Source organism: Lepus europaeus, chromosome 2, assembly GCF_033115175.1.
Source record: "Lepus europaeus isolate LE1 chromosome 2, mLepTim1.pri, whole genome shotgun sequence".
Lineage (NCBI taxonomy): Eukaryota > Metazoa > Chordata > Mammalia > Lagomorpha > Leporidae > Lepus > Lepus europaeus.
This window is the reverse complement of record NC_084828.1, coordinates 68,515,246-68,541,517: the sequence shown is the minus strand read 5'-3', so window position 1 is coordinate 68,541,517 and position 26,272 is coordinate 68,515,246. Positions and strand designations below refer to the sequence as shown.

At 39.5% G+C, this 26,272-nt stretch overlaps 1 protein-coding gene across 2 annotated transcripts in view; it reads left to right on the top strand.

The window, feature by feature from the left end:
• The window catches only part of BTLA (B and T lymphocyte associated), a 31,011-nt gene extending 5,133 nt beyond the window's left edge, over nt 1-25,878 (top strand). Inside the window, exons 2-6 of one of the 2 annotated variants that reach the window (XM_062176679.1) lie at nt 12,227-12,550; nt 16,058-16,075; nt 19,835-19,960; nt 21,317-21,363; nt 25,468-25,878. In XM_062176679.1, coding sequence (XP_062032663.1) covers nt 12,227-12,550; nt 16,058-16,075; nt 19,835-19,960; nt 21,317-21,363; nt 25,468-25,743 — 791 coding nt within the window. In that variant the 3' untranslated portion in view covers nt 25,744-25,878. The remainder of the gene's footprint in view (nt 1-12,226; nt 12,551-16,057; nt 16,076-19,834; nt 19,961-21,316; nt 21,364-25,467) is intronic. The other variant, XM_062176689.1, reaches the window with a different exon arrangement.
• The last annotated feature ends 394 nt before the right edge of the window (nt 25,879-26,272 follow it).

The following is a 26,272-nucleotide window of genomic DNA, read 5'->3' as shown; positions in this document are numbered from 1 at the left end:
CTGATTCTATTGAAAAGAGCACATACTGAAATGCAAGCGACAGAGTCCCATCTTAATACCAAATACCTCTGTATCGTTACCACAAAAATACCTGCCAAAAGTTATCTAAATATTTAGGAATGCATTCTGCAGATGCAGGATTTCCTGGAAGAAGGCCTGAATAGAATAGTCTTGTGCTGGTTGCAGCCTTGAACTGACTTCCTAACACCGGGGAACTCTTAAATTATTTTTGTTTCCTTGGTCCTAGTGTCAAAATTTCCTCTATAGTAATGTTGAAGTCAAAAGCTGTTATCTTGCCTCGCTGGGACTTTCCAACTTAATTTCCATTATTTACTGTCAGTTTCACCCTTACTTAGAGTTCAGAATCATTGAAAGGAAAATATTCAAAGGCATTTGTATTCAAGTGCTAAAATTAAATCAAACATTAACTTGGTTCCTTGAAGAAGCAGTGTGGTGTCATCGTTAAGGTAAGATCAAGGACCCTAGAGACAGACTGCCTGGGTTAGGATCCCGTGCTTGCCATTCACTACTTAGTTGATTGTAGCTTCTCTGGTTCTCAGAGTTTCTTCTAAAAAAAAAAATGCAGGACAAAAATGCTATTGACCTCATCAGGTTGTTGTAAATTAAATGAATTAATTCTATAAAACACTTTGAACAATACCTGGTAGACTGACACTTCTGTGTAAGTTTAGCTAATGTTTTCAGTTTTTGAATTCCAAAATTTAGTTAGTGTAATGGTTTCCTTAAAGTAGTATTTAGAGGTGATCTTTCATTTAGGGTTGAAAAAAGTCTTCCAAAAGACTCTTGATATCATTATCTCTCTACCACCCGCATTCTCCAAGATATGCTAATACTGTTTGAGAGTTATGTGATTTCAGTGTTATAAAATCAGTGAACTGATGCATCATATGAAGTTTGCTTCACTTTCTAGTATTTTCAATTCTTTGACTTCAAAATTTGTTCAAAATTATGCACCTTTCCAGAGTGCCATCATGGTTGTGGACCATGGCTTACATGTTTATCTTTGTGGAAGAAGAAGCTTGAGTGCATACGTCTGTGTGCGTACATTCAGGGTTGTCATTCTTAGAATAGTTGGTATTTGGGGTTGGCACTGTGGCATAGCAGGTAAAGCTGCCACCTGCAGGGCTGGCATCCCATGTGGGCACTGGCTCGAGTCCTGGTTGCTCTGCTTCCAATCCAGCTCCTTGCTAGTGTGCCTGGAAAAGCAGTGGAGGATGGTCCAAGTGCTTGGTCCCCTGCACCCACATGGAAGACCTGGAGGAAGCTCCTGGCTCCTGGCTTTGGATCAGCCCAGCTCTTGCCATTGCTGCCATTTGGGGAGTGAACTGGAGGATGGAAGATTGCTGTCTCTCTAGCTGTTCCTTTCAAATAAATCAATCAATCTTTAAAAAAAAAAAACAAACAAGCAAACAAACAAAAAAAAAACCAAGTATTTTTTAAAAAATTATTTGACATTTAAACATGTATAATTAGATTCACTTTGGACACAGCCTAGGAGAGTGTTAGAGAGGCCACATCACAGGTCTAGCTGGTAGACTCTCAAACTACTCTTTTCTTTCTCTCTGCTAGCCATGTTCCTCTTATGAGAACAGTCTGGAATTCACACACATCACCAACAGCTCATCGTCCAGAAGTTGTCTGCAAAAGTAGTTTGTCATTTATATTTTAGTCATCTAATCATATTGTTTCATTTGATGTTATAAGGAATGAATATTAGAGGACAATTGGAAGAGTTTCTGTCAACATAGTTATTATTAAATATCTTGGGGACTTTGAAAATGCTAGTGAGTCTCAGTGTAATCTCTGTAGTAGAATGGATTATAGATGTGAGGAAATATCTGGGGCAGACACGTAGATGTACTTTCCCTGTGCCTTTCCAATCATACACACAACCCAAATTCATTCTGATTATCACAAATAACTACGCTTCCACGGAAGGCAGTTTTTAGAAAAACTCATGAAATTTATAATGAAGTGTCAGAGGATCACACTGTCCACATCTTCCAAGTCATGTTGTGTGCTTTTGCTACCCTATCTCTTCATGAAGGCCCTGGGATGAACGTGGAGGACTTGGCATCGCTGAAGAATAGGGCCAATCCATACCAGGCATGCAGAACCATTCTAAATTGTCAATAGGATGATTGCTCTTTTGGACCCATTAAATTAGCTTCAATATTTAAATCAGTTTATTCAAGAGAAATAGTAACACCTGGGTCAGCTAACACGCTACAAGAAACTCATTCTTGGGGCTGGTGTTGGGTACAATGGGTTAAGTCATAAGTCCTTTATGGGAGCACTGGTTCAAGACCTGGATGCTCTGCTTCTGACCCAGCTTCCTGCTAATTCACCTGGGAAGGCAGAAGAAGGTTTCCCAAGAACTGAAGTCCCTGCTACCCATGTGGGAAACCATGATGGAGTTCTGGGCTCCTGGCTTTGGTTGGCACAGCACTGGCTGTTGCAGCCATTTGAAGAGTGAGCCCGCAGATGGAAGATCCTCTCTCTCTCTCTCTGTCTCCCACTCTTCTATCTGTTGTTCTGCTTTTCAAATAAATAAATCTTTAAAACATAAAAGAAAGGAAGGAACTCATCTGTGTCACATAGAGTGGACAGGCTCTAAAAAGTGCAATGCATGTGAATCCTCTGGCCTGGGAAGGCAAAGGCAGTGACCACAAGGGTAGAACCTCAAGGGGACATTTGTCACCTGGTAGAGATATAATGAAGATGAACTCAAGGCAAGCTTGGAAAAATAACTGAAGATAAAGTTTTTTACTTCCTAGTTTTGACCAAGTCAAGCCTGGCTGGTTAGTACATTCTGTAGGATTTCCTCTTTTTATAAAGAAAGGACAGCTATATATAGAGTGTGCCACCTTTACAATCTTTTGTTATATTTGTCTAACTATATCAGTCACTATGCACTGCTGTTGATACCTGTGAAAGCAGTTAGGAATAATTTTTTTAGAGTACTGTCACTGGGGGAAGATCTGGATTTCCATCTTGTCTCTGAAACCCACAGGCTTAATGACTTATTCAGTTTCTGTGTCACTTCTGTAAATTCATGTTATCACATACAAAATGTCATATCTGGCATTTATTGTTCCTTATGCACCAAGCATAGTGCTAAGAACTTGTCCAATATATTCTAACTTACTTTCACCACAACCCTGCTGGGTAAGATCTTTGGAGTGAGGGCAAGGTCTGGGTGCAAGTCTTACTCCTGACTCTTCCTGCCACCAGCTAGTCATCTTTACTGTCTTATTTTCTTTGTTAGTGTCCTTAACTTAACAATAAAGATAAAGGACAGACATTATGACAAAAAGGATTAAGCTGGCACTTGGAATGCTGTCATGACACAGGCCACAGAGGAGTGCCTGGTACAAGTCCCAGCTCTAGTTCTGGATACATCTCTCTCTCTCTTTTTTTTTTTTTTTTAAGATTTATTTTATTTATTTGAAAGACAGAGTTACAGAGAGAGGCAGAGACAAAGAGAGAGAGAGGTCTTCCATCTGCTGGTTCACACCCCAGATGGCCGCAATGGCCAGCCGGAGATGAGCCGATCCGAAGCCAGGAGCGAGGAGCTTCTTCCGGGTATTCCACAGTGGGTGCAGGGGCCCAAGGACTTGGGCCATCCTCTACTGCTATCCCAGGCCATAGCAGAGAGCTGGATCAGAAGAGGAGCAGCCAGGACTAGAATCGGCGCCCATATATGGGATGCCGGCGCTTCAGGCCAGGGCTTTAACCCGCTGTGCCACAGCACTGGCCCCGACACTTCTCTTTTGATCCAGCTTCCTGCTAAGGCACCTAGGAGGTAACAGTGATAGCAAAAGAACTTGGTTCCCTACCAACCACATGGGAGACCTGAGTGGAGTTCTTAGCCCTTGCCTTTAGCTTGGCCCAGCCCTGGCTGTTGCACTATCTGAGGAGTGAACTAGCAGATGGAAGATTTTTTTTTTTCCTCTCTCTCTCTCTCTCTCCCTCCCTTTCTCTCTCTCTCCTCTCTGTCACTCTACCTTTCAAATAAAAAAAAATTAATCTTTAAAAAAATGTAAGATTAAAAAGAGTAGCAGACCTCACTATGAGGTCCAAATGAAACAATTATCTGTGTGATACCTAAAAGTGCCGAACACAAAAAAAAAAACACACAAAAAAAATGTTAGTCATCTTTCTGTTTGCCTTCTTTCAGGATGGAGCTGGGATGGCTCTACAGCTCGTTGCTAATACAAAGTGTGGTGTGCTTGTGAACCGAGGCAATGAGTGAGGAGCTGTGATTCTGGAGGTATTCTCCCAAATGTGACTCAAACTATTTATCTGCTGTCTGATCTGATGACCTCCCAACACCTCGCTTCTCTTATTAATTATCTTGAGGACAGGAAATGGCACAAGCACTTTGTAAGCTTCACTCAGTGTTAGAAAAAAAGCTATGGAAAATATTAGACTAGCTTGTTTAAAAAACAATTTCAGAATTGTTTCAAATTGTGTAAAATCAAAAGACACGTGGCTTAAAGTCAAATTGCTCAGTAGAATTAAATTGATACAGTCTTCAAATTTTCCGCCCAAATAGTCATATCGTACTAGAGAAATTCTAACCCTGGATAAAATTGCTTCAAAGTGTGCTAAACAGATACCATATAAAAGCAAACTTTAAGAAAGGTTTCACATGTAATTACAAGAAGGTGCATTTGTGGAAGAACTGGATTTTTAAGAGGAAATCATGATAGGAGAAGACTGTGAAAATTCTCTCAATTTTCTTGTTTCCTGGGTTGTGTTTCTTAAGTAATGGGAAAAAATATAGATTCATATCCTGTATGTTCTTGGTGTGAAGTTAATGTTTTAAAGTTCCATTTTTACTAAGGGGATTTTACATTCCGGGAGTGGGCGTGTGTGTGTGCTGTGTCTCTGTGTGTGTGCTTTCAGGGAGGAGATGACTCTACCTGTCCAAAGAGAATATCCACGGAGAAGAAAGTCTAAAATCTACTATAACACTACTTCGGTGCCTTTGATCTGTTACGTTAAACACCTTTTGTCAGATTGATGTATATGAATGCATTTTACTTTACAGTAGAGTCTCAGGCTCAATCAGCTTTCATTGTATCCGAGTACAAGTCACAGAGCTTTTGTTAAACTAACAGTGGTCACCTTGTACATAGAAGCTCTAGTTTTAATGTGTATGTGTGTGCCTGTGTGCCTGTGTGTGCCATTCTTATTTCAAGTTCTCTAGGTATACTTTGCATTTTTGGGAATATCTGACTTGTCAATTGGGTTCATTTGCCATTAGATAATACATTTAATCAATACTACGCAATAAACATTAAATCTCTGGTTTCTGAAGTGGAACGCCCACACCCTTATCTCATGTCACCACATTTCTGATTCCATGACTATATTTAAGTTAAGCTATGATGGGAAGTATGCCATTCAGGTTTTCTGATGCTTTGTGTGATTCCTCCAAGGTATCCCTGTTGCTTTCCCCCCAAGATCTGCACTGTGTGATTATGTGACTGTCATTGCTGTGCGTGGATTTCTGACATGTAATATTTTTTGTTTTGTTACTTTAGCTCATACATGCAATGTTTTGTTGATGAATATCTTTACAATTGAAATGTATTCTTCTGTTTAAATTATTTTAAAACTAAAGAATGAATCAAGAAAATGACATTTTAATGCATAATTTAGTAGTTGTCTTTGCAGAATTTTAGTTTCAATAAAATTCACTTATTACTGGACAATTATTTGTATAAACTACTATACCAGACCATAACTAAGGATCAACGTTCATGCTTTTAGGAAGATACAACAATTATTGTATAAATGGTTATGCAGGTTTTTTGTATTCTAATGTTAATTTTCAGTTGTTTTACATATGATGTTCTTTGCAGAAAAATATTTACTGTCTATATTTACTCTTTTCTGGCCATTTCATTGTTGGTCTCACTTCATGATATTCATGATTATTTCAGAAAACATATTTCCATTTAGAGGAAGAGATAGTTCAAAATTATACACTCTGTACCTCAAATATGTTACTATCAACTGATCATGGAATATATATATATATATATGTATATAAATACACACAGAGACACACACATACATGCAATAATAATGCAGAAATGGTTTACATAGGTATTTAAAAATGGGAGGCTTCTTAGATCTACAGTGACTTAAAGGGGGTATTCCATCATATAAGAGCCTGGAAGTGGTAAAAGTTCTCATCCTTTAACTGCATATATTTATTTTAATTATTTTACCACTGCAAATTCCCTACTATCAGTTAGGAAAGCTTGAGAAAAACAGCAGGAACAATAAGAAAATTAACTGATAAGGGGTAGCTAAGTCACAGCCAAAAGTGACTGTGATTGTCATCCCTCTTCTGAAAATGTTTGTTTGATAAGACACAGCCCTTTAGACAGTTTGTGTATCATGGATATCATAATATGCATATGCGTAATTCAGGAGAAGTAGAAAGGAAGCGATGGAAAATTAGAATAATACCATTCGGCTCAGTAGAGCATTCTTGCACTGCAAATATCACTAACACTCTCTGAGAGATAGAAAGTGTATTGCCTTGCTTGTGCATATAAGGAATACTCTAGATGATTTTTATGCCTGGTTCCAAGCATTCATCATCTAATCATTCCTCCATGTGTGTAAAATTCTTGCGTCCACCATGTGATTTTGAGTGGTCCTCATATTGCTCATAAGGAGATCCAGAAGCCATAGTGATGTCTGCATAATCTCATTGCATAGCAATGATAGGATCAGGACGAAGAGCTAGTTCTTTTTTCCAACTCTAACCAGCTTTGTGCACTCATTCAATTCGTATGGCCACAGAATGCTGGAACTGGCCTCAGGTGACAGTCTTCTGTCTAAATGGAAATTATGTCACTGGCCTCAGGTAACAGCCCTCTGTCTAAATGGAAGGAAAACACATTGCAATAAAAATAGGAACTACAGAGTAGAAATGGTTTTAGAGTGTTAGTCACACAGTGAGAGAACTGAAGTGTCGGATTGTGTGTTGAAGGGATGCTGAGAAAGAACTTTCATATTTTTGTGGCTTAATCCTTTATCTTAATTTGAAGAAACTGGGGGCCTGTGAGGCTGGGTGGCTATCTCAAATTTGCACAATGTGTTGGCATTTGAAACAGCCCTGGTCAAGTGAATATTCTCATTTTTATGCCCTTTATAATTACTAACCTACAATGAAGTATTGTATTTTCTCATTTGCCTTTCCATGTCCTCTGTCCTAATAAGTCTATTCAGATTGTGAAAGGGCTATTCATTCACTCAGGTTCATCTCAAACACAACTTTTCCCAAGAAGCTTTGCCCCAAATGCCCCGGTTGACAGTCTTCTGCACACCCATTTACAGTGCTTTGTGCCTTATTAAAGTTATCTCATTCTCCCATTTGTCATGCATCTTTATTTCCCATTAGAAGGCAAGTCCCACAAAGGCAAGCGTCATGTCTGATTTATTCCTATGGCCCCTAAGAACTAGCCTGCAAGATCCCTCTGAAATTTGCTTTCAGCTCAGGCAAACTTAGAGAAGGAGCGGTAGATATAAGTTTATTTCAGAAAATTGGCCTCATTGATGGTTAATGTGGGTTAAGATCATTGAGGGCAATTGGTCTTTGCCTATGCATCTTGTTTTTCACAATTCTAGCAGAGTTGTAGACTCCACAAGAAAATGAAAAGGGAAGTCAGGAGGCTGAGAGGTGTCAACTTTAGAGAGAGGAACGACTTCGGGAAACAAAGGTTTCACTTGCCCTTTCTGCTTCGGGCCTCCTTGCTTTCATGTCGTTAAGTCTAACCACATCCAGGCATTGTATTGTTAGGCACTTCCTTTGGGTAAATGATCTTACCCTTTCTCTTCAATTTTTTGAAAACCTCATCCCATAACTTACCTGTTAGTTTGCTTTCATTTTTATTCTGAATTTTTGGAAGCAACTGAAATTAAGAAGTCTGAAAGTGAACTTGTTTGAGGTCTCAAAGCAGTTCTAAATAAATATTCAGAATTCTATAAGTTCTCAGCAGGTCCCTTGTCTCCATCTGCTTCCTGGAAATGCAATCAAATTTCAAATATTCTGAGCAGTGGTTGATGAGATGTGAGCAGATATCATATTGAATGTTTTCTAGGTGTTGGGAAATACCTAAAAACAAGAGTATTCATGCTGGTCAGGGTAAAGAAATAAATTGGCACATTATTTTAGGTAGAGAGGTATGTGAAATGTGGTCTACTGGTTCAAGATCTGACTGTGTGAATAGGCAAGGCCCTTAGCTTCTTCATTTTTGCAAGAGTTCTGGCTCTAATCTCAGCTGTGATATTTTGAATCTATTTGGAAGAAAGCTTGAAGACAAGTGAGAGAAACTAATGAATGGAGATGGATTTGATGTATTGCTGAGAAAAAGAGTATTTTGAAGCCTAGAAAGTTCAAGAGAACTAAAATGGTGGGAGAAAAAATAACTGAAAATGAAAACACTTTTAAGGCTATGTGTCTAGCCTTAATATTTACTGGAAAAGTAAAAAAATCAGCATAAAGTATTTAACTAAAAGAAATCCTTGCCTATTTTGGTTATTTTTTTTTAACAGCTTGACGAGCCAGATCCAGGGTAGAATATTCTGTGACTTTTATTCATACCATACATATATCTCTTGTGTGTGATGTTAGTGGCTATTGTAAATGCATGCCCTTTCTTATGCTCCTTTTGTGCATGGAACTTAAAAGGGAAGATATAGTTCAGCAGTTATCAAAGAACAAATAGTTCCACATAAATATACATTTTAAATAATTCAAGTTTGTCCCTTTTGAGGCCAAAACACGTTTTAAAATTTTTAAATCCTTTATTCACCTATGTATTTGAGAGATACAGAGAGAGAGGAACAGGTTTCCAACCACTGGTTCACCCTCTAAATGGCTACAACAGCCACAACTAGGTGGGGGCCAAAGACAGAAGCTGGAAAATCAATCCAGGTCTCCCACATGGGTGGCAAGGACCAAACTTGAGCCATAACATGCTGCTTCCCAGGGTGCACATTAGCGGAAACCTGGAATCATTGGTAATGAAGCCAGAACTCCAACCCAAGCACTCCAGTGTGGAATGTAGGGGCCCCAACTGGCTGCTGAATAGCGAGGCCAAACACATGTCCCTCTACAACATTTTTTAAAGTTACTCTTCTGATGAAATTCTGTATAAAATAGGTTGCACACTTATTGAGTTAAAAAATGGATGAAATTGGCCTGCGCCGTGGCTTAACAGGCTAATCCTCCGCCTTGCGGCGCCGGTATACCGGGTTCTAGTCCCGGCTGGGGCGCCGGATTCTATCCCAGTTGCCCCTCTTCCAGGCCAGCTCTCTGCTATGGCCCGGGAAGGCAGTGGAGGATGGCCCAAGTCCTTGGGCCCTGCACCCGCATGGGAGACCAGGAGAAGCACCTGGCTCCTGGCTTCGGATCAGCAAGATGCGCCGGCCACAGGTGCTATTGGAGGGTGAACAAACGGCAAAAAGGAAGACTTTTCTCTCTGTCTCTCTCTCTCTCACTATCCACTCTGCCTGTCAAAAAAAAAAAAAAAAAAAAAAGGATGAAATTAAACATAATTTAAAGCTTATTGATGACATTAATATTATTATTATGAACATAATTATTACTCTGTGATATAGTACAATTATGTCCTCTGGACTAAAATGTTAGTAATAAGAATTATGTATAAAATGAGGTAAATTTTGGATCTTGTAATATGTATGTTGTCTCTTTAGACAAGATCTGCTTTTTCGTGTGTATTGGTTTTCAGCTATTTTTAAGATGTTGAGATTACAAGCTAAATATTTTCATAATAAATTTATGAAGACATGTCTAATGACATTAAAAAGTTAAAAATTTATTCTGCCCTACAGATTTTATATACACATGACACTAACTAGAGGTTCACAAAGGTAATAGAAAAATTTATTTCCAGGAAAAAGCTCTGTTCTCTACTCTCTCTGGCCCCCAGAAAGGTAGGCATGTTTCTAGTATGTTGGGATGGTATGTAGAATTTCTGAAACTAGGTGGATCACTGCTCCTCTTCCCACTTGGAGAAGCAAGAATCTCAGTTTATTTCAGAGCAATCTATCTTCATTTGGTTATCATGAGTTGCATGACTCCTACATAGAAAAAAATAATGAGAAAAATTGCAAAGTATCATTAAAGCCTTTAAAACATAAGGAAAGAAAATTCCTGATGCTAAGTATCCTAGGGAAGTCTTCACAAAATTTCTCTTTCTCACTTAATGAAATACATGAAACCTGGTTGACAACGTGATTACAGCTCAAGAAGCAATACAGAGTAATGTTGAATAAATTATACAATAGTAAACTTCCATATAAGTTTAACTTTTTTTAAAAAAAGATTTATTTATTTATTTTAAAAGCAGAGTTATAGAGATGGGGAGAGGGACAGAGAGAGAGAGAAAGAGAGAGAGAATCTTCCATGTCTATCCATGTCTGTGCTCACTCCCCAAATGCCTGTAAAAGCTAGGGTTAGGCCACGCTGAAGTCAGGAGCCAGAAATTCCATCCAGGTCTCCCAGTTGGATGGCAGGAACTCAACTACTTGGGCCATCATTTGGTGCTTCCCAGGCATATTAGCAGGAAGCTGAATATGAAGTGTGGAGCAACTGGGCCTTGAACCAGGAATTCTGAAATGGGATGCTGGCATTCCAAGTATTGTAACCTTCTGTACCACAACACTTGCCCCTGAATTTAAATCTTAATTCTCATCATTATTAACATGATATTGTACTCAAGTTATTTTCTACCTCAGTTTTATCATCGTAAAACAGGGTTTTTTATAACAACATGTTTATTGTGCCAATTAAATGATCTATTTCATTTTTTTAAACAAATGTTTGTTAGTTGTCTAGTAGGAACCAGACCCTCAATGAGTGAGAGTTAACTACCAGAAAATGCTATCTAGGAAAAGTCTAGAATCCTTCCTCAGAAATCTTTGGCAGAAACTTTTTTTTTTTTTTAGATTTAAAAGCAAGATTAATTTATAGAGTCAGAGACCTCCAGCCAGAGTGGAATGGATGGAGGCTTCCAAGAGAGGAAAAAGGAGGAAAAAACCTGAAGGGCTGGTGGTAATGAGGTTTTTAATCTTGGGGAAGAAACTGCCAATCAATGTAAGAGGGTGACAGACCCAAGAAAAGACCTGCTTTACAGTCCTTTATCCTGTCTGCTTGCTCTTGATAAAACAAAAAAGCCACCCAGAGGGTGGGATAGGTAACTTGTTTTCACAATAAGCTGTGAGCTCAGGAGGATGGAATCACCACTCCCTTGCTGTTCTCAGGGGGAATTTGCGGATTCCTAAAGAAGGAGGGGGTCCATTTTAATCTCGCTAAAGATAACCTTTTGGGGGGAAGCAAGCACTCTACATCCCAAATTCCACTGGGCCCACACTGACCGTCTATAAACCCATCTGGCTCATCTCATTCTCTCCCCCAGAAGAATGGACCCTAACATCTGTTAGGGGGACTGAGTGATGATCACCCTGGCTGCTTCATCCTGAAAAGGGGCATCGTTGGGCAGGGCAGTCAAGACAGGGTTTCAGCAGATGGCTTCTCAGCAGGAGGTGGCTTCTCAAGGGGTATGGCAGCCAGCTTGCAAAAACTGCTTCTACCCCAGGTGTGCATGGCCACCGAGTAGTTCACTGTTTCAAGTTTGGAGAAAATAGTTTAAACTCACAGGATCTAAAACAAAGGACAGAATCATTAGAGGACATAAGAAAGGTGCTATGTGAAACATGAGGAAGTTTTCCCATTGAGGGCAAATAGAAACTGACAGAGGGGCTTGAAAATAATCTAGTGGGCTTAGGTTTGGCCACGTATATGTGAGGTCCAGACCTATCTCTTCAGGTGTGAGCCTTCCTAGGAAAGGCACCCTGTTGACTTCCATTTCCCAGCTGGCCTGGGAGGAGAGCTGGCCAAGTGAAGGCAGGTGGCATCTCTAACAGAAAATTTATAGTTCTGGCAGAAACTTTTGAATTGCTGTCTATGAAGGGATGTCAAAATGTTCTTGGAAGCATGGGATTAATAGATAAATTCGATTAGGTGCCCAATTCTTTGAAATCCATGAAGTTTTTTTTTTTTATAACACATTTCAATGAACTTTTTGAAGAACCATCATATGTAGTTCTTTCAGAAGAATAGTTTTGATTTAATGTTGTTCTCATCTTTTAGGAGAAGAGCCATGCAAAGTACAACTTTACGTTAAGAGAAGTTCTGTACACCATGTCCTGGCAGGCGATTCCTTTGAACTGAAGTGCCCTGTGAAATACTGTGGCCACAGACCTAATGTGACTTGGTGTAAGCTTAATGGAACCAACTATTTACCTCTGGTGGATAGACCCCAGATACACATGAGTTGGAAAGAAGGGGAGAATATTTCAGATTTTATTCTACATTTTGAATCAGTGCATCCTAGTGACAATGGATCATACAGGTGTTCTGCAAATTCTACATCTCATGTTATTCACAGCCACTCAACAGCCATTTATGTGACAGGTATGTTCTTGAGTCTTAGACCATCTATACTGTTCTTATCCTTTTTCCAGGAAAAGGTGGATCTGGATTCTCAAGTGATAGGTGAACCACTGAACTCCTGTGCCACATAAGAAGTCTCCACACCACAGACTGTGATATGCATGTGTGTGTGTTTCTCAGTTTATGTTTATTTGAAGTGTATGAGATAGAGAAGGGTAGAGAAGAATGTAATAGAAATTATTATTCTTGACTCTACAGCTTAATAACATTTATTTCTTTATTTAAAAATGTTTATTTATTTGAAAGGCAGAATAACAGAGGCAGGGACAAACAGAGATCCTCTGTCCACTGGTTCACTCCCCAAACAATTGCAACAGCAACAGCTGGGCCACACTATAGACAAGAGCCCCAAACTCCATCTGGATCTTCCAGGAGGGTGGCAGGGACTCAAGTACTTAAGCCATAATCTGCTGCCTCCCAGGATGTACTTTAGCAGGAAGTTGGATTAGACACAGAGTAGGACCAGTGTGGTGGTGTAGCAGGTAAAGCCACTGCCTGTGATGCCAGCATCCCATAAGGAAGGAAAGAGAAAAAGCAGAGTAGTCAGGACTCTAAACAGGCATTCTTATATAGGATGCAGGCATTCCAGGTAGTAGCTTAAAGCATAAAAGACCCATAAAAACTTTAAGATCCATAAAAAACTGTTAGAAATACTGTATGAATTCAGTAACTTTGCACGATATGAGATCAACACATAAAAATCAATGGTATTTCTATATACTAATGATATGAAAAGGAAATTAAGAAAGTGATTTCATTTATAACATCAAAAAGAATACTTAGGGATAAATATGACTGGGAAGTTGCAAGGCTTGGACAATGAACAAAGAGCATAGGGGTGAAATAAATGAAAGAACGTATAAATGAATGGAATGATGTCCCATGTTTATGAATCGGTAGATTTAATACTGAAAATATGTGAATATTTTCCAGTATGATCTACAGATTCAGTGTAGTCCCCTCAAAATCTCAGTAGCCTTTTTTGTCCCCCAGAAATGGATAAGGTGATCCTAAAATTCATGTGAAATTGCAAAAGACCAAGAGCAGCAAAACCAATTTTGAAAAAGAAAAACTAAGTTGAGGGACTAGCACTTCCCTATTTCAATATGTGCTAAAAAATTACAGTATGTAGAACAGTACAGTACTGGCACATGGTTAGATGCAGAGATCAGTGTAATATAATTAAGAGATCAGAATAAATTTGTACACTTATGGTCAATTGATTTTTGACAAGAGTGCCAAGATCACTTAATGGTAAAGAATAGTCTCTTTAGTTAATGATCCTTGGACAATTGTATGTACTCTTGTGAAAGAATAAATTTGGATCCATACCTTACATCACATAGAGAAAAATCAAAATGGATCAGATATTTACATATAAAGCAAAAGTATAAAAATTACATAGATGTAAAACTAAATCTTCCTGAATTTTTATTTGGCAACAGTTTCTTAGGTATGATTATGAAAGCATACTTAACATTAAAAGAGATAAGTAGGACTTCATGAAATTAAAACTTGTCTGCATCAAAGAACATTATGTAGGAAAAGAACAAAATGTGAAAAAATATTTTCAAATCATGTATCTGCTACTAAGAAAATATAAAGAATTCTTCCAGTTCAAGTACAAATAGAAAAGCAACCCAATTTAAAAATTGATGAAGGATGTGAATAAACATTTCATCAAAGAAGAAGAACAAATGACCAATAAACACATGGAAAAAAAAGTTCTCAATGCCATTAGTCATTAGGGAAGTGCAAATCAAAACCACAATGAGATACTATTACACACTTATTTGGACAACTGGGATATAAAAACAAAACAGGGAAGAAGTCATTGTCCTTCAGGAGCCAGCACCTCCATGTCTGCAGCAACTTGCCCTCTGCTCTGTCCTTGCCGCTACTCACTACCCTCTTGCCACTCACCACAGCTCCTCTGCACTGTGACCACAGCTTCTCCAAGATCTTCACCACCTTACCGCCAGCCATCACCACTGAAGCCTCTACTAATGCCAGCTCCTGGTGGGTCCATGTTGAGATGGGACACCTGGATCCCATCCTTGGAGTAACAGAAACCTACAAGAGGGACGCAAACAGCAAGATGATAGTTCGAGAGCCAGAGTCTCTGGAACGATAGCAGAAAGCTCCCCAGTGTGTGGAAGGCAGAGGCCCAGAATGCTGGAAAAAAATTGGACAAGGAATGCCAGCCCATTGTGGCTTTGACTGAATTTGACAGTCCTTGGTGTTGAGAAGTGTTTGAGAAGTGGCTGGTTTGTCACTGTGCAGACCATTTCTGGAACTGGGACCTCAAGGATTGGAGACAGTTTTGTGTGAAAATTTTTAAAGTTTAGCTTACCACCTTGAGGAAACCACCCACCCATCTTCAGCAATGCTGGCAAGCATGCTATTGACACCATAACCTCATGACCTCACCACAGTGTCAGCCCCTTTACCTCAGCTTCGCCAAAAGGATTTAAATGTGCAAGAAACCCATAGCAACAACAAAACTGCCAGTCATTGCCTACAACATTTCAGAAGCTTTAACTGAAGCACTTTATGGTGCTAGGGGTTCCCTTGTGGGCCCAGCAGGAGAACGAGCACATATCTAGAAGTATTGGGAGAAGAGTGAGTTCTATTGTTAACAACTGGCTGTATATTTGTCCTTCCCTGATATAGCCACATTATCACCAGGTCATATTGCAGAAACTAGGTTTCATGAAAACCAACAAGTCTGATACTAGTGCAGCAAGGAAAAGAAATTTTCTCTCATATTTAAGAAATAGAGAAAGAAAGAAAGTTCTCTCTTCTTCCTTACCATTGTGTTTTTTTTTTCTTTAGGCACAGGCATCTCTCTCTTGCTTAGATTTTTATCCCATTCTACAGCTTGGTTCAATCAACTCCATCCTAACAGGATTTATTTCAGAATGAAGAGCAGAGGTGGTATTTGGCACAGCACTTAGGGTGCTTTCACCCCATCCCAGATGTCTGAGTTTGAGTCCTGGTTCTGCTCCCAGTACCAGCTTCCTGCTCATGCACACCCTGGGAGGCAGCAGGTGCTGGCTCCAGTAGTTGGGTCCTTGCTATCCATGTGGGAGATCTGGATGGAGATCCCTGCTTCTGTGTATTTGGAGAGTGAACCAGCAAATGAGAGATCTCTCTCTTTCTGCCTTTCCAATAAGTAAAATAAAATAAATTTAAATATCTGAAAAAAAAATTAGCAAACTTTGCCAAACGTTACTTCCAGTATGATATTATTTGTACTATTAATATAAAAATTAGATGCTACTGAATAATTTATATAGTTAGTACTAATATAATGCATAGTAAAATTAAATTTAGTGTCATTGAGTCCATTTCCCTTGGAAGAAAAACTTTATTGTGTAATCTAGTCTTTCTTTAAGGCAATCAGCTCACTTCTAATAAAAGGAAGAAATTAAGTCAGGGCCAGAGGCAAGTTAATAATTACTCAAGACACAAAATCTGCCAGTAGTATTATTGTTTCTCTTCTGTCCAATATTTAACCCTTTCTGGCCACTAAACTTGGCTTACACTTTGCAAAGTGCATGAAGTTCCTAGTTCTAGGGATCAAATCGGGGCTGACATTAGGATCAATAATCTGTCACTTTGTGGAGGAGGAGTCTGACTTCAGGACAGGGAGGCAGTGCTCCTTCTTGGGCCCTGTGCTCTAAGGGATTTTATTAGTGTCCAAGCGACTCAAATAGTGTGAAGGATGAAGTGGTGGGAGAGAAAGTCTAAGAAGTAGAGAGGAGACACAATATCCTGTACAGGTTGTTTTGGAGTCCTCTGCTTTCCTATTTTCCTGCTTTCCTACCATCTACCTTTCTTATCACTCCTTTTCTTATCATTGTGTTAATAAATGCTCCAGATGCCCATTGGGAATTCTCCAGAACTTTGCTTTGGTTTCCTACTCTTTTCCGTCAACACCCATCTATTCTGTGATATGTCCCCTCCTATCTCTTCCTTGTGTTCTTTCCAAACATCCCAATTCATTGAGTCTATTACTTGTCTTTAGTGTTTCCCCATTTTAGTCCATTCCAGCCAAAATCTTCCTAATGCATTTAATGCGTCTGATACCTTTCTTTCATAACACTGCTCTTCTGTTGAGTCCCTTCAAGAGCATCCCTGGTGCACACAATGTTGGTCTCATGCTTTGTAAGCAGCAAAGTTCTTCACAATTTGTCCCCACCTAACTTTCTGACTTGTTTCTGCATTGCATGTAGAAACCCTCAACTCCAGCCTAACTACCTGACTTGCCATTGCCTGTCTTCATCATGTCTCTTACTTTGCTGCCCTCCAGACGTGGAGGGCACTATTCATCTGTCTCCACCTGTCAAGTTCTACCCTCTTCTTTCAATCCTGGCTCACATCCTGAGTTCACAAGGAAGCCCTCCAGGATCACCCTAGGAGAAGTATTTCAGTTTTCTGTCAGTTTTATGCATTTAAAGTCTGTGTCTCTCTTTTATCACATTTATCCTTTCATTTTAGTCATGTATGGAAATGACTTTTAAGTTCCCTGAAGAATTATCATGTACTAGAAGGCAGAAACTGTATTGTATTTCTTTGAGTTGCCTCCATTTCCTTAACAAAAGTCAAATAAATTACTTAGAAATTAGCTCTAACTTAATTTGTGTATAGACTTGAATTAATTGAAACTGGATACGGATTTTTCTTTAGTAAAATGGTGAAAACAAAGATATCAGGAAAATTCTTTTTCCTTCTGAACCTCAGAATATTCAGTGAACTAAATATGAGGATACTTCAAAATTTTCCTGAAAAAAAAAAAAGAAACTAAAAAGTGCATTTTGGTGCAAAAGATTTTTGAAATCTATGCAAAACTTTTTTGTAATATGTGTTTTGTATGAACATTTTGAAGAATAAAAAAGTTTGTTGATTTTTATACCAAAATTAGCTTATCATCTAATTCTGTTTTTAAAGTGCCCTCTTATGAGGTGAAGAAAAAAACATATTGTGGAATTAGGTTAAGGCTCATGCTTTTTATAAGTAAATTTTAGGAATATGCTCAAAATATTTTATCTTCTCCTCTTGATGTATAATTGTAAAGGAAACTGAGACTTTTCTAATATTTGTAATTGACTCTCCTTTGCTGTTCATATTCAAGTTAAGAATTGGATCATGTAAGAACATGATGGAATGGGGACACAGGTGCTCTTGGGAAAACCATGTTCTCACAGAATGAAGATAAGTGCTTTCAAAAACATAGAGAACTTCTAGGGGAAAAAATGACAGAGCTAGAGAACATAGGTTCTCCTGCAAGTCGTTTCTTCCCAGTCTATCCTTGGTCAACCTCTGAGTAGGAGCATCACAAACATGGGATTATCATTATCTGTGTAGGAAAGGGAATGTAAGAAGATGGGAAGTGAAAGGAATAATTTCATCTCAGAAAACGGCACCTGGAATATTCCTGAGCATCCTTTCCTTATGGCCCTCCATACTCACTTGGAGCACCTGTTACTCCAGGTGCCAGTGTTATCTTACAAGATGTGCCATAGCCTTATATTTCAGAAGTTAGGAAGAGGGCATCATAGCAGAGAGAAGAAGGTTATATTGTGTTTACAGCATCTTTATTTGATCCCACAAATAAGCCCAGCAATTTACTTTGTGTTCCATAGTCTGTAGGTGATGACCCATGAGTTATTCAAACTGACCTTGAGCTGAGTTACTGGTCTCTGTTAGTGTGCAAGTGCTAGAATCCTCTCCAAGACTAGTTCTGAGTATACACCTTCATTGTTTTCTCAACTAATCCCAATTTCTTTATCTTGTTTTTCTATTTCAGAAAAGATTCAAAATAAATCACAACCCCCTCTAATGAGTAAGTATAAAGCTAACCAAAAAAAATTAAGGAAACTGCTTGTTGGAAGAAACAATAGAAGCTGGATCATTTCAATGAATGGATTCGTTTGTATTAGGTTATCTGTTGTGGGAACCATAGTGCCCACTGCTATCCCAACCCCTCCCCCAAACAGCTAAGTCTCCCACTCTTGGCAAAGAGTGGCTCACTCAACGTGAACAGCAGCTGCAGCAAGAACAATATGGTATTTATTATGACTGTGAGTTACCAAACCACTTCATTTCCGGCTTCAGTTGCCCAGATCATTGTGACCTAGGCACACATAGTATAACAGTATGCTACTCTAGTATTTTTTCATACTGTGTTAATAGCAACCCCAATAAAAAAAATACATCCTACACCATGAACCGTAACATGTGTATGAAATAATGTTCCACTAAGTCACATTTGCCTCAAAACAGTTTCTGTATTAACATTTTAGGCCTGCTCGTTCTTTGTTGTGGCAAAGCAGGTGATGTGTCCTTCGTAATGTAGGATGTTTAGCACAACTGGCAGCCTCTACTCATCAGATGCTAGTCCCCTACCCCACCTTATGTCGATCAGAAATGTTTCCTGATATTGCCACATGTTCCCTCAGGAGTAAAACTGTCCCCGGTGAGAACCACACTGCTGGTGCATGTGTGGAGGCATTCTGATATTTTCCATTCTGTGCTGTTTTATTTTTAGAAAATACTATTTGTGCTCTACTAAACGGTTTTCCAACCTATTAATATGTTACAACCAACTGTAGGCAAACTGGGTCTTAATGCTTGTTGATACTGATAAATAGTCATGAGCATCTGCTGTCTGCCAAGCAAAGCTGTTTGGAGCCACATAAGGTGTTTGGTGTTTGGAGATACGATGGGTTCAGAAAAGGGTGTTGAAGGAATGTGAATTTAGTGTCAGAATCGTATTGACTCGAGTACCAATTGCTACTTACTAGCTGTCTGACTTTGGGTAATTCTTGGAACCATAACCCTCTTCTCCAATCATGGAGCTAGCTGAAGCTAAGAGCGTCTCTAATTTTCTTATGTGATGAGTATGAGCATTTAATGAAATGCTGTACCTGGAAGGCCTCTGAGAAGTGTTTTCTGAGAGCTATGATGGAGATTTGTTCTCTGCAAGATGAACTCTGGCATCATACAGGATTCTTTGGCAAATATAAATTATTGCTGAGCCACATATGCTGAGGAGCGAAGCACGAGGTCACTGAGGGCATTAGTGCCTGGGATTCTTAGGGGAAATGTCTGGGAGGAAAGGCCTCAATGCCTCCCTTCGAACTGTGACTGTGCAGAGGGCTACTGATGCTCCGGAGAGATCTCAGATTTCCTAAGTGTCTTCAGCATTGACTAACATTCCAGATGCAACCGGTGTCTCAGGACCACCATCCAAGAAAGAGATGGCAGACTCACCGTGGCTCCTTTACGGTTTGCTGGCTTCAGGAGGATTGCCCCTGCTCCTTATCACCTGCTTCTGCCTCCTCTGCTGCCTGAGAGGGCACCCAGGTGGGTCCATCCTCCCTTTGCCTCTCTGTGCCACACACTTGGGGCTCTTATTCCTGGGGCTGATGGAGTTGTAGGTGTTTCCTGCTGCTTTCATTCTGGGTCCTCTGTGATAAACTAAGGATAATGGTTTCCTGGATCTTAATGGCTGTTAACATTGATCAATGGTGATGGGTATCAGCTGCCTGCCAGGCAAAGCTATGTGGAGAGGAATAAGGTGTTTGGTGTTTGGAGATACCAATGAGTGATGAGTTAAGAAAGGGGTATTGTGTTCAAAGAACATGAATTAGTGTCAGGAACATATTAACTAGAGTTCCACACTACTGCCAAAAAGTCACATGGATTAACTTGGGCTGGTTCTACTTGTGACAGGGCATGCCCACCACATACAGGCTCCAGCCTAGGGCCATGCCTAGGAGGGTCCAGTGGCTGGGACTTTTTCATCCCATTTATATCTAACTTAGGTTTGTCTGAGAAAGAGCTCTTTTAAACTTTAGCTGGCTGACAGGGAGGTTGAAATAATCTCTCAGATAAACATGTCTAACTTGAATTTCATCTCATCCTCTTTTTCCAAGCTATACCACATGACTCCAGGCACACACCCTTGTATAAATAAAGAACCAAAGTCCTCAAAGAGAATTCATGTGTGTGTGTGTGCTTTGTCACCATCAGAAACATGTTTCCACTGAGCCCTCACTTAACCAAAATGTATTTGAAAAATGTGGGTTTGGCTATGATGGGAGAAGTGTCATATTTTGAAAACAATTCTTTCTGTTTTTGAAAATTTCCATCAGTGTCACAACCAAACACTTAAAAAAAAAAAAAAAACTAAGAGAAGAATGAAGAGGTATTTCTGATCTAGTTCTGATCTGAACCACCACAGCTTTCTCGTTTCCCCTCTCCTCCTCCTCCTCTCATGACTTTTTCCACACCAGCCACAGTGTAGCTATGGAACCAGCTAGAGAAACCCTTGCTCTGCTGCTACAAGGGAAAACTCGGTCTGAACAAAAACACTTGCAGCATTGCAGAGTGAGCACTTCCAGCCCAGTACCTCCTCAAAATTCTGAGAAATGCTCTGGAAACAGCAGTCCTGCTTCTGCACCTGCGTGGCTCTTCTCCGGGCCCCCCAGCTGATTCCTTATGTTTCATGAGGTTGCTGGAACCTCTCTCAGAACTCTGTCATTTCCTAGTGAGGGAAATGGGCAGTGTAAATTCTCACAAAATGGGCATGGTAGCCAAAGGAAATAAACATGTCAAAATAATGACAATGGAATGGACCTGGGTGGGAAGGTCAGTCACGTGGGCTTTCCTGAGTCTTGGTGGATGCTTATTATTTTTTTTTTTTTTTTTGTCTTCCAGGGAAACAAAAGAAGCCTTTTGATGCTGCAGGAAGAGAAATTAACCTGGTATGTTTGATATGTCTGGCAGAACAAATGCACTTTGTGTTATTCTAGGTTCTCATTCATTCGAACACCATGTGTTCATTCATAGAACACCATGTGCCTCTGAGTAATATATAAAATGTTTGTTTGACATTCACTCCAGCTTGCAACAAAGGCTCTTCAGGGTGAATAGTTCTCACAATCAGACTTTCTTTGGAAGGGCATAGGACACAGTCAAGACTCAAAATAGAAAAATCAGAGACTGAATCCCTGAACCTTGGCTCTGCTCTTGCCTGTTATGCAACTTGAGGCTATCCTTTTATTTTCACAAAAACATTTTGAAGTCTTCCTGGAAGACAATAAAGAATGAAAACATCAATAAACTCCTAAAATGGCTAGATTTCTTTATAAACCATACAGCAGATAGAAGCACAAGTCCTTGACGATGTGTGTGGGCTCCTGGAGGAAGAGACCAATCAGACAAAGCAAAGGGCAATTTGGAGACATTTTTTTCTAAAAGATTGGGAATGTAAATTTAAATTCAGTGTTATATAGATATTGGAATAAAAAACATGCAAAATGAGGCAATATGTTTTTGAGAAAACTGTTTTGAAATCCTTTAATTAGCAAACAGTCATAGATGAGGTAGAGCTTGACTTGTAAGTCAAGTGTGTTTCAGTAAAGAAGAGTGGCAATGAAGAGGTCATAACCCTCTTGAAATTTCCAGAAAAACCAAGTATAATTTTGGAAGATAGAGTCAATAATTCTATAAGTACGTGATGTTAGTAGTGTTCACCACTCCTTACTGAGCTTCCTAGTTTTAAACCAGAGCACATACATTCAACTTACCAGATTTTATTAAGCTTTTAGAAAGTATCAGTAAGCACTGTGTCGAGTGCTAAGGCTTTGTTTTATCAAATAGGAAAATTTTCTTAAATGTTATTTTCTTTCTCCCTAAGTGAATGATAACAAAAACTGCATTTTATCACAATCAGGGCTGAGAGCTGTGAAGCTATTGAAAACAATAATCCAAGTAATTTTTTTTGTGTGTTTGTAGTTATGTTTCTTTCTGTGTAAGCTGGGAAAATTATTAAAGTTGAATTCAAAAGGCTTTTTTCTCTGTATGTGTAATTATTTGGGAAGTTTGATTTCAGGTGTTACTGTATTTCAGAGGAATTTGAGATTTTTGCTTTATTTCAGTTATCTAGCACTTCAGAAAACAATCAGAGGGTTGCCAAATGCAGCCCTTGGCACTAACCATTAAGAAAGAACTTGTATGGGAATTAGTGGAAAAAATCCAAAATAGAGAAAGGAATTGGTGAAAACAGCAGGTACATGTAAAAGCTAAAGTTGTAATCTTTCCAAAAATGGCCCATTGAGCATCTAAAATTATTTGTATTTGGAAAACAACTGAATCTTACACTTGAAAAGGTGAACTTTATGGCATGGGAATTACATGTCAATATATCTGTTAGCAATTCAAAACAACACATATTTATTATCTCACAGTAGTCGGTAGTGTAGATATGGCTTAACTAGGGCCTGTGCTCTGAGTCTCACAAGACTGACAATCAAGTTATCAGGCAGGCTGAGTTCTCATTTAGAGTTTTTGTCCTCATCCAAGCTCATATATTTGCTGGCAGACTCTACTTCCTTGCAGCTATAGAACTTCATTCTTCTGTTCTTTATTGGATATCAGCCAGGGGCCACTGTCTACGCACCTTCTGTGGCTACCTGACTCTCTGATGGTCACTTTAACAACCATATAGCTTACTTCAAGGCTACCAACAGAATCTCTAGCTCCATTCTGCTAGGACAGAGTCATAAATCACAGAACCAATTCAAAAGATGTATTTTCCTATGAATACTCCCTATCAGCCTCTCCACATTGTAGTGGCTGGAAACAATTCACGGGTTTTTCCTGCACTAGCACTACAGGGAAGAAGATAATGGGAAGGGTGTGACTCACTGGGGGTCATTCATTAAGGTGTGTCCAGATGCATAGCAACTTACCCTTTGAATAGAACTAAAATGGAACAACTCACCTTTCTACTGGAAGTCAAAGTAAACAGGAAAATATTGGTGACTCTTTTTTTTAAATTTATTAAACTTTTATTTAATGAATATAAATTTCCAAAGTACAGCTTATCTACTGGAAGTCAAAGTAAACAGGAAAATATTGGTGACTCTTAAAGGTTATAAGGTTAAACTTTTTGAAAGTGCTCTGTGGAGCCAGCTTTGTGGCCTAGTGAGTAAGGCTGCTGCCTGCTACACCTACATCCCATATGGATGCTTGGAAAAGCAGCAGAAGATGGCCCAAGTGTTTGGGCCCCTGCCACCCCTGTGAGAGATCTCAATGAAGCTCCTGGCTCCTGGCTTTGTGACCATCTGGGGCCATCTCTGTCTGTCTCTCTCTGCCTCTCTGTAACTCTTTCAAGTAAAGAAATAAATATCTTTTTAAAAAGTGTTTTGTACATTGTAAAGGGCCATGGGAATGGAAGGTAGGATTGATGCTTCTGCCCACATCATAGGGCACCAGCCTTGGAGCACCCATGGCTTTGATGGGGCATCACTGAAGAGGTTCACCTGTAGAACACCAGGTTTTCTTTTTCTCCATTCATGCTAACAAATTTTTTCAGGGAAATAAGCGTATTTTGGGAGGAGATACAGGTAACTGAATTGACAGACTTGCACAGGTAGAAAAATAGAACAGGGACCCTACTGATATGTTGAGTTTTTATGGCTATTTTCCAGTCACTGGAAACTCCCCTTCAGTGCCCACCCACTGACTTTAACCAGGCTCCTTCTAGTGGGGATGGAACACTTTCCATCTTAGCCAAGAAATCCTTGCCGCTTTCTTCTTTTTAAGATGTATTTATTTATTTGAAAGGCAGAGTTACAGAGAGAGGGAGAGACAGAGAGGTCTTCCATCCACTGGTTCACTCCCCAGATGGCCACAATGGTCAAGGTGGTGCCAGGCCAAAACCAGGAGCCAGGAGTTTCTTCCAGGCCTCCCATGTAGGTTCAGGGGCCCAAGCATTTGAGCCATCTTCTACTGCTTTCCCAGAAGCATTAGCAGGGAGTTGGATTGGAAGCGGAGCAGCAGAGACGTGAACTGGCGCCCATATGGGATGCTGGCATTGCAAGGTGGTGGCTTTACCAACTATGCCACAGTGCTGGCCCTAAATCTTTGCCTCTTTCAATAATCAGTCTTAGTGATATTTCTGGGCAGCCATCTCTTAAGAGGGAAGCAGTGTATCAGCAGTTATTATCTAGTTTCTCCACATAGCATCAGAAATGCTTTAAGGACAGAACTGTGCTAAACAGATGTAATAAGCATCCTACTGCACACAGCCCAGTGTGGATGACAAAGTACCACATAAGGTAGATAGACTAAGACTATGTACCTGATACCTTAAAGGAGTTAGGCCAATCTTCACAAACATACATGGACTGCCAATATTGGGATTAAAACAACGAAAGTAACAACCCTTAGCTTCAACACCATATCTTCATTTTTACCAGGTAGATTTTTTTGGTGTAATTAGGAGGGGCTAACAAATAGCTGACATGAGTTAGAAAACATTAGGACTCATTTTGGTTTTAGTGTTCATAAACACACCTCTTCCTCTGAGGTTCTAAGTTACTTGGCTTTGTTGGAAAGTATAAGAATTTTCTTGTGTTATAAAATAACAACTAAGCTTGGCCTCACCACAGCTGACTTCAGTGTTCCAATTCCAGGCCTCTTATTACTGGAATGCCCCATTACATTTCTTCTTTCTGCCAATTTAGTAAGGCTCCATAGGAAAAATGCTGCTTTACCCTCATTTTATTCTAAACTTCCCATTAATTTGAGCTGTGCTTTTCATCTTGAAAGGGGATTGAAAAATGTTCTGTTATGCCAAAAGTGACCTGTAAGAAAGTGCAAGATAACTATTTAGGAGGGTCATAGTGTTTTCTCCTTTAGTGTTCTCTCCAAAAATGTAGATTTCTGCAGAGTATGTAAAGGACAGCAGATTCTCTTTGTCTGTGTGCACAACTACATTAGCCTTTCACTCATAGTTTGCTGATGGATATTATTCAACATATCCTCGGGTGGTTCTGAAGGCCATCTTTTTTCTCTTGCAGGTTAACATGCCCCAGCTCATCAGGGGTGAGCAAGCTGACGTGGGCACCAGGAAAAATTCTCAAACACTGCCACCGGAAACTGGAATTTATGATAATGACCCCTGGTTTAAAATGCAGGAAGGGTCTGAGGTTTATTCTAACTCAGGCCTGGAGGAAACCAAACAGGGTATTGTTTATGCTTCCCTGAACCATGCTATCATTGGAATGAACCCAAGACAGGCAAAAAATGAGAAAGAAGAACCTACAGAATATGCATCCATATGTGTGAGGAGTTGAGTCTAGTTCTGACCCTAAGCAGTGGTCAGTAAATGGTTAGCACATCAACCATTGCTAACCAATAGTTAGCACGTCAATGCCATTGCTGGGACCCAAAGGATGTCAAATAACATCTCTCAACTTGGCAGTTTTCACTTTAAGAAGGTACATGTTGGTTCTTGGAAAAATAATTGAAGCCTTTTATGGTATGGGCTTGAATAATAAAGTCTTCTTTGTGAAACTGAACACCAACATGAGCAGCAGAGGGCTGGACACTTAAATTTAGCGACATTTTGCCCAATGTGCAAACTCAATCTTTCCTTCAGCGCTGAGAGATGTGTTGCCAAGAGCGATTTAATGTTATTGGCATCAGTTCACTACACACTCTTGAAGAATATCCCAATTAGACTAATCACAAGTACTGTAATGATCATACTTTTGCAGCCACTCTTCCATGATAAGAAATACCTGTGTGTCAACCTAAGACTGATGTCTCTCAAGTATAAAGGAGAAATCACTTTGGACTTGACAGAAGAAAAAAATGGAAAGA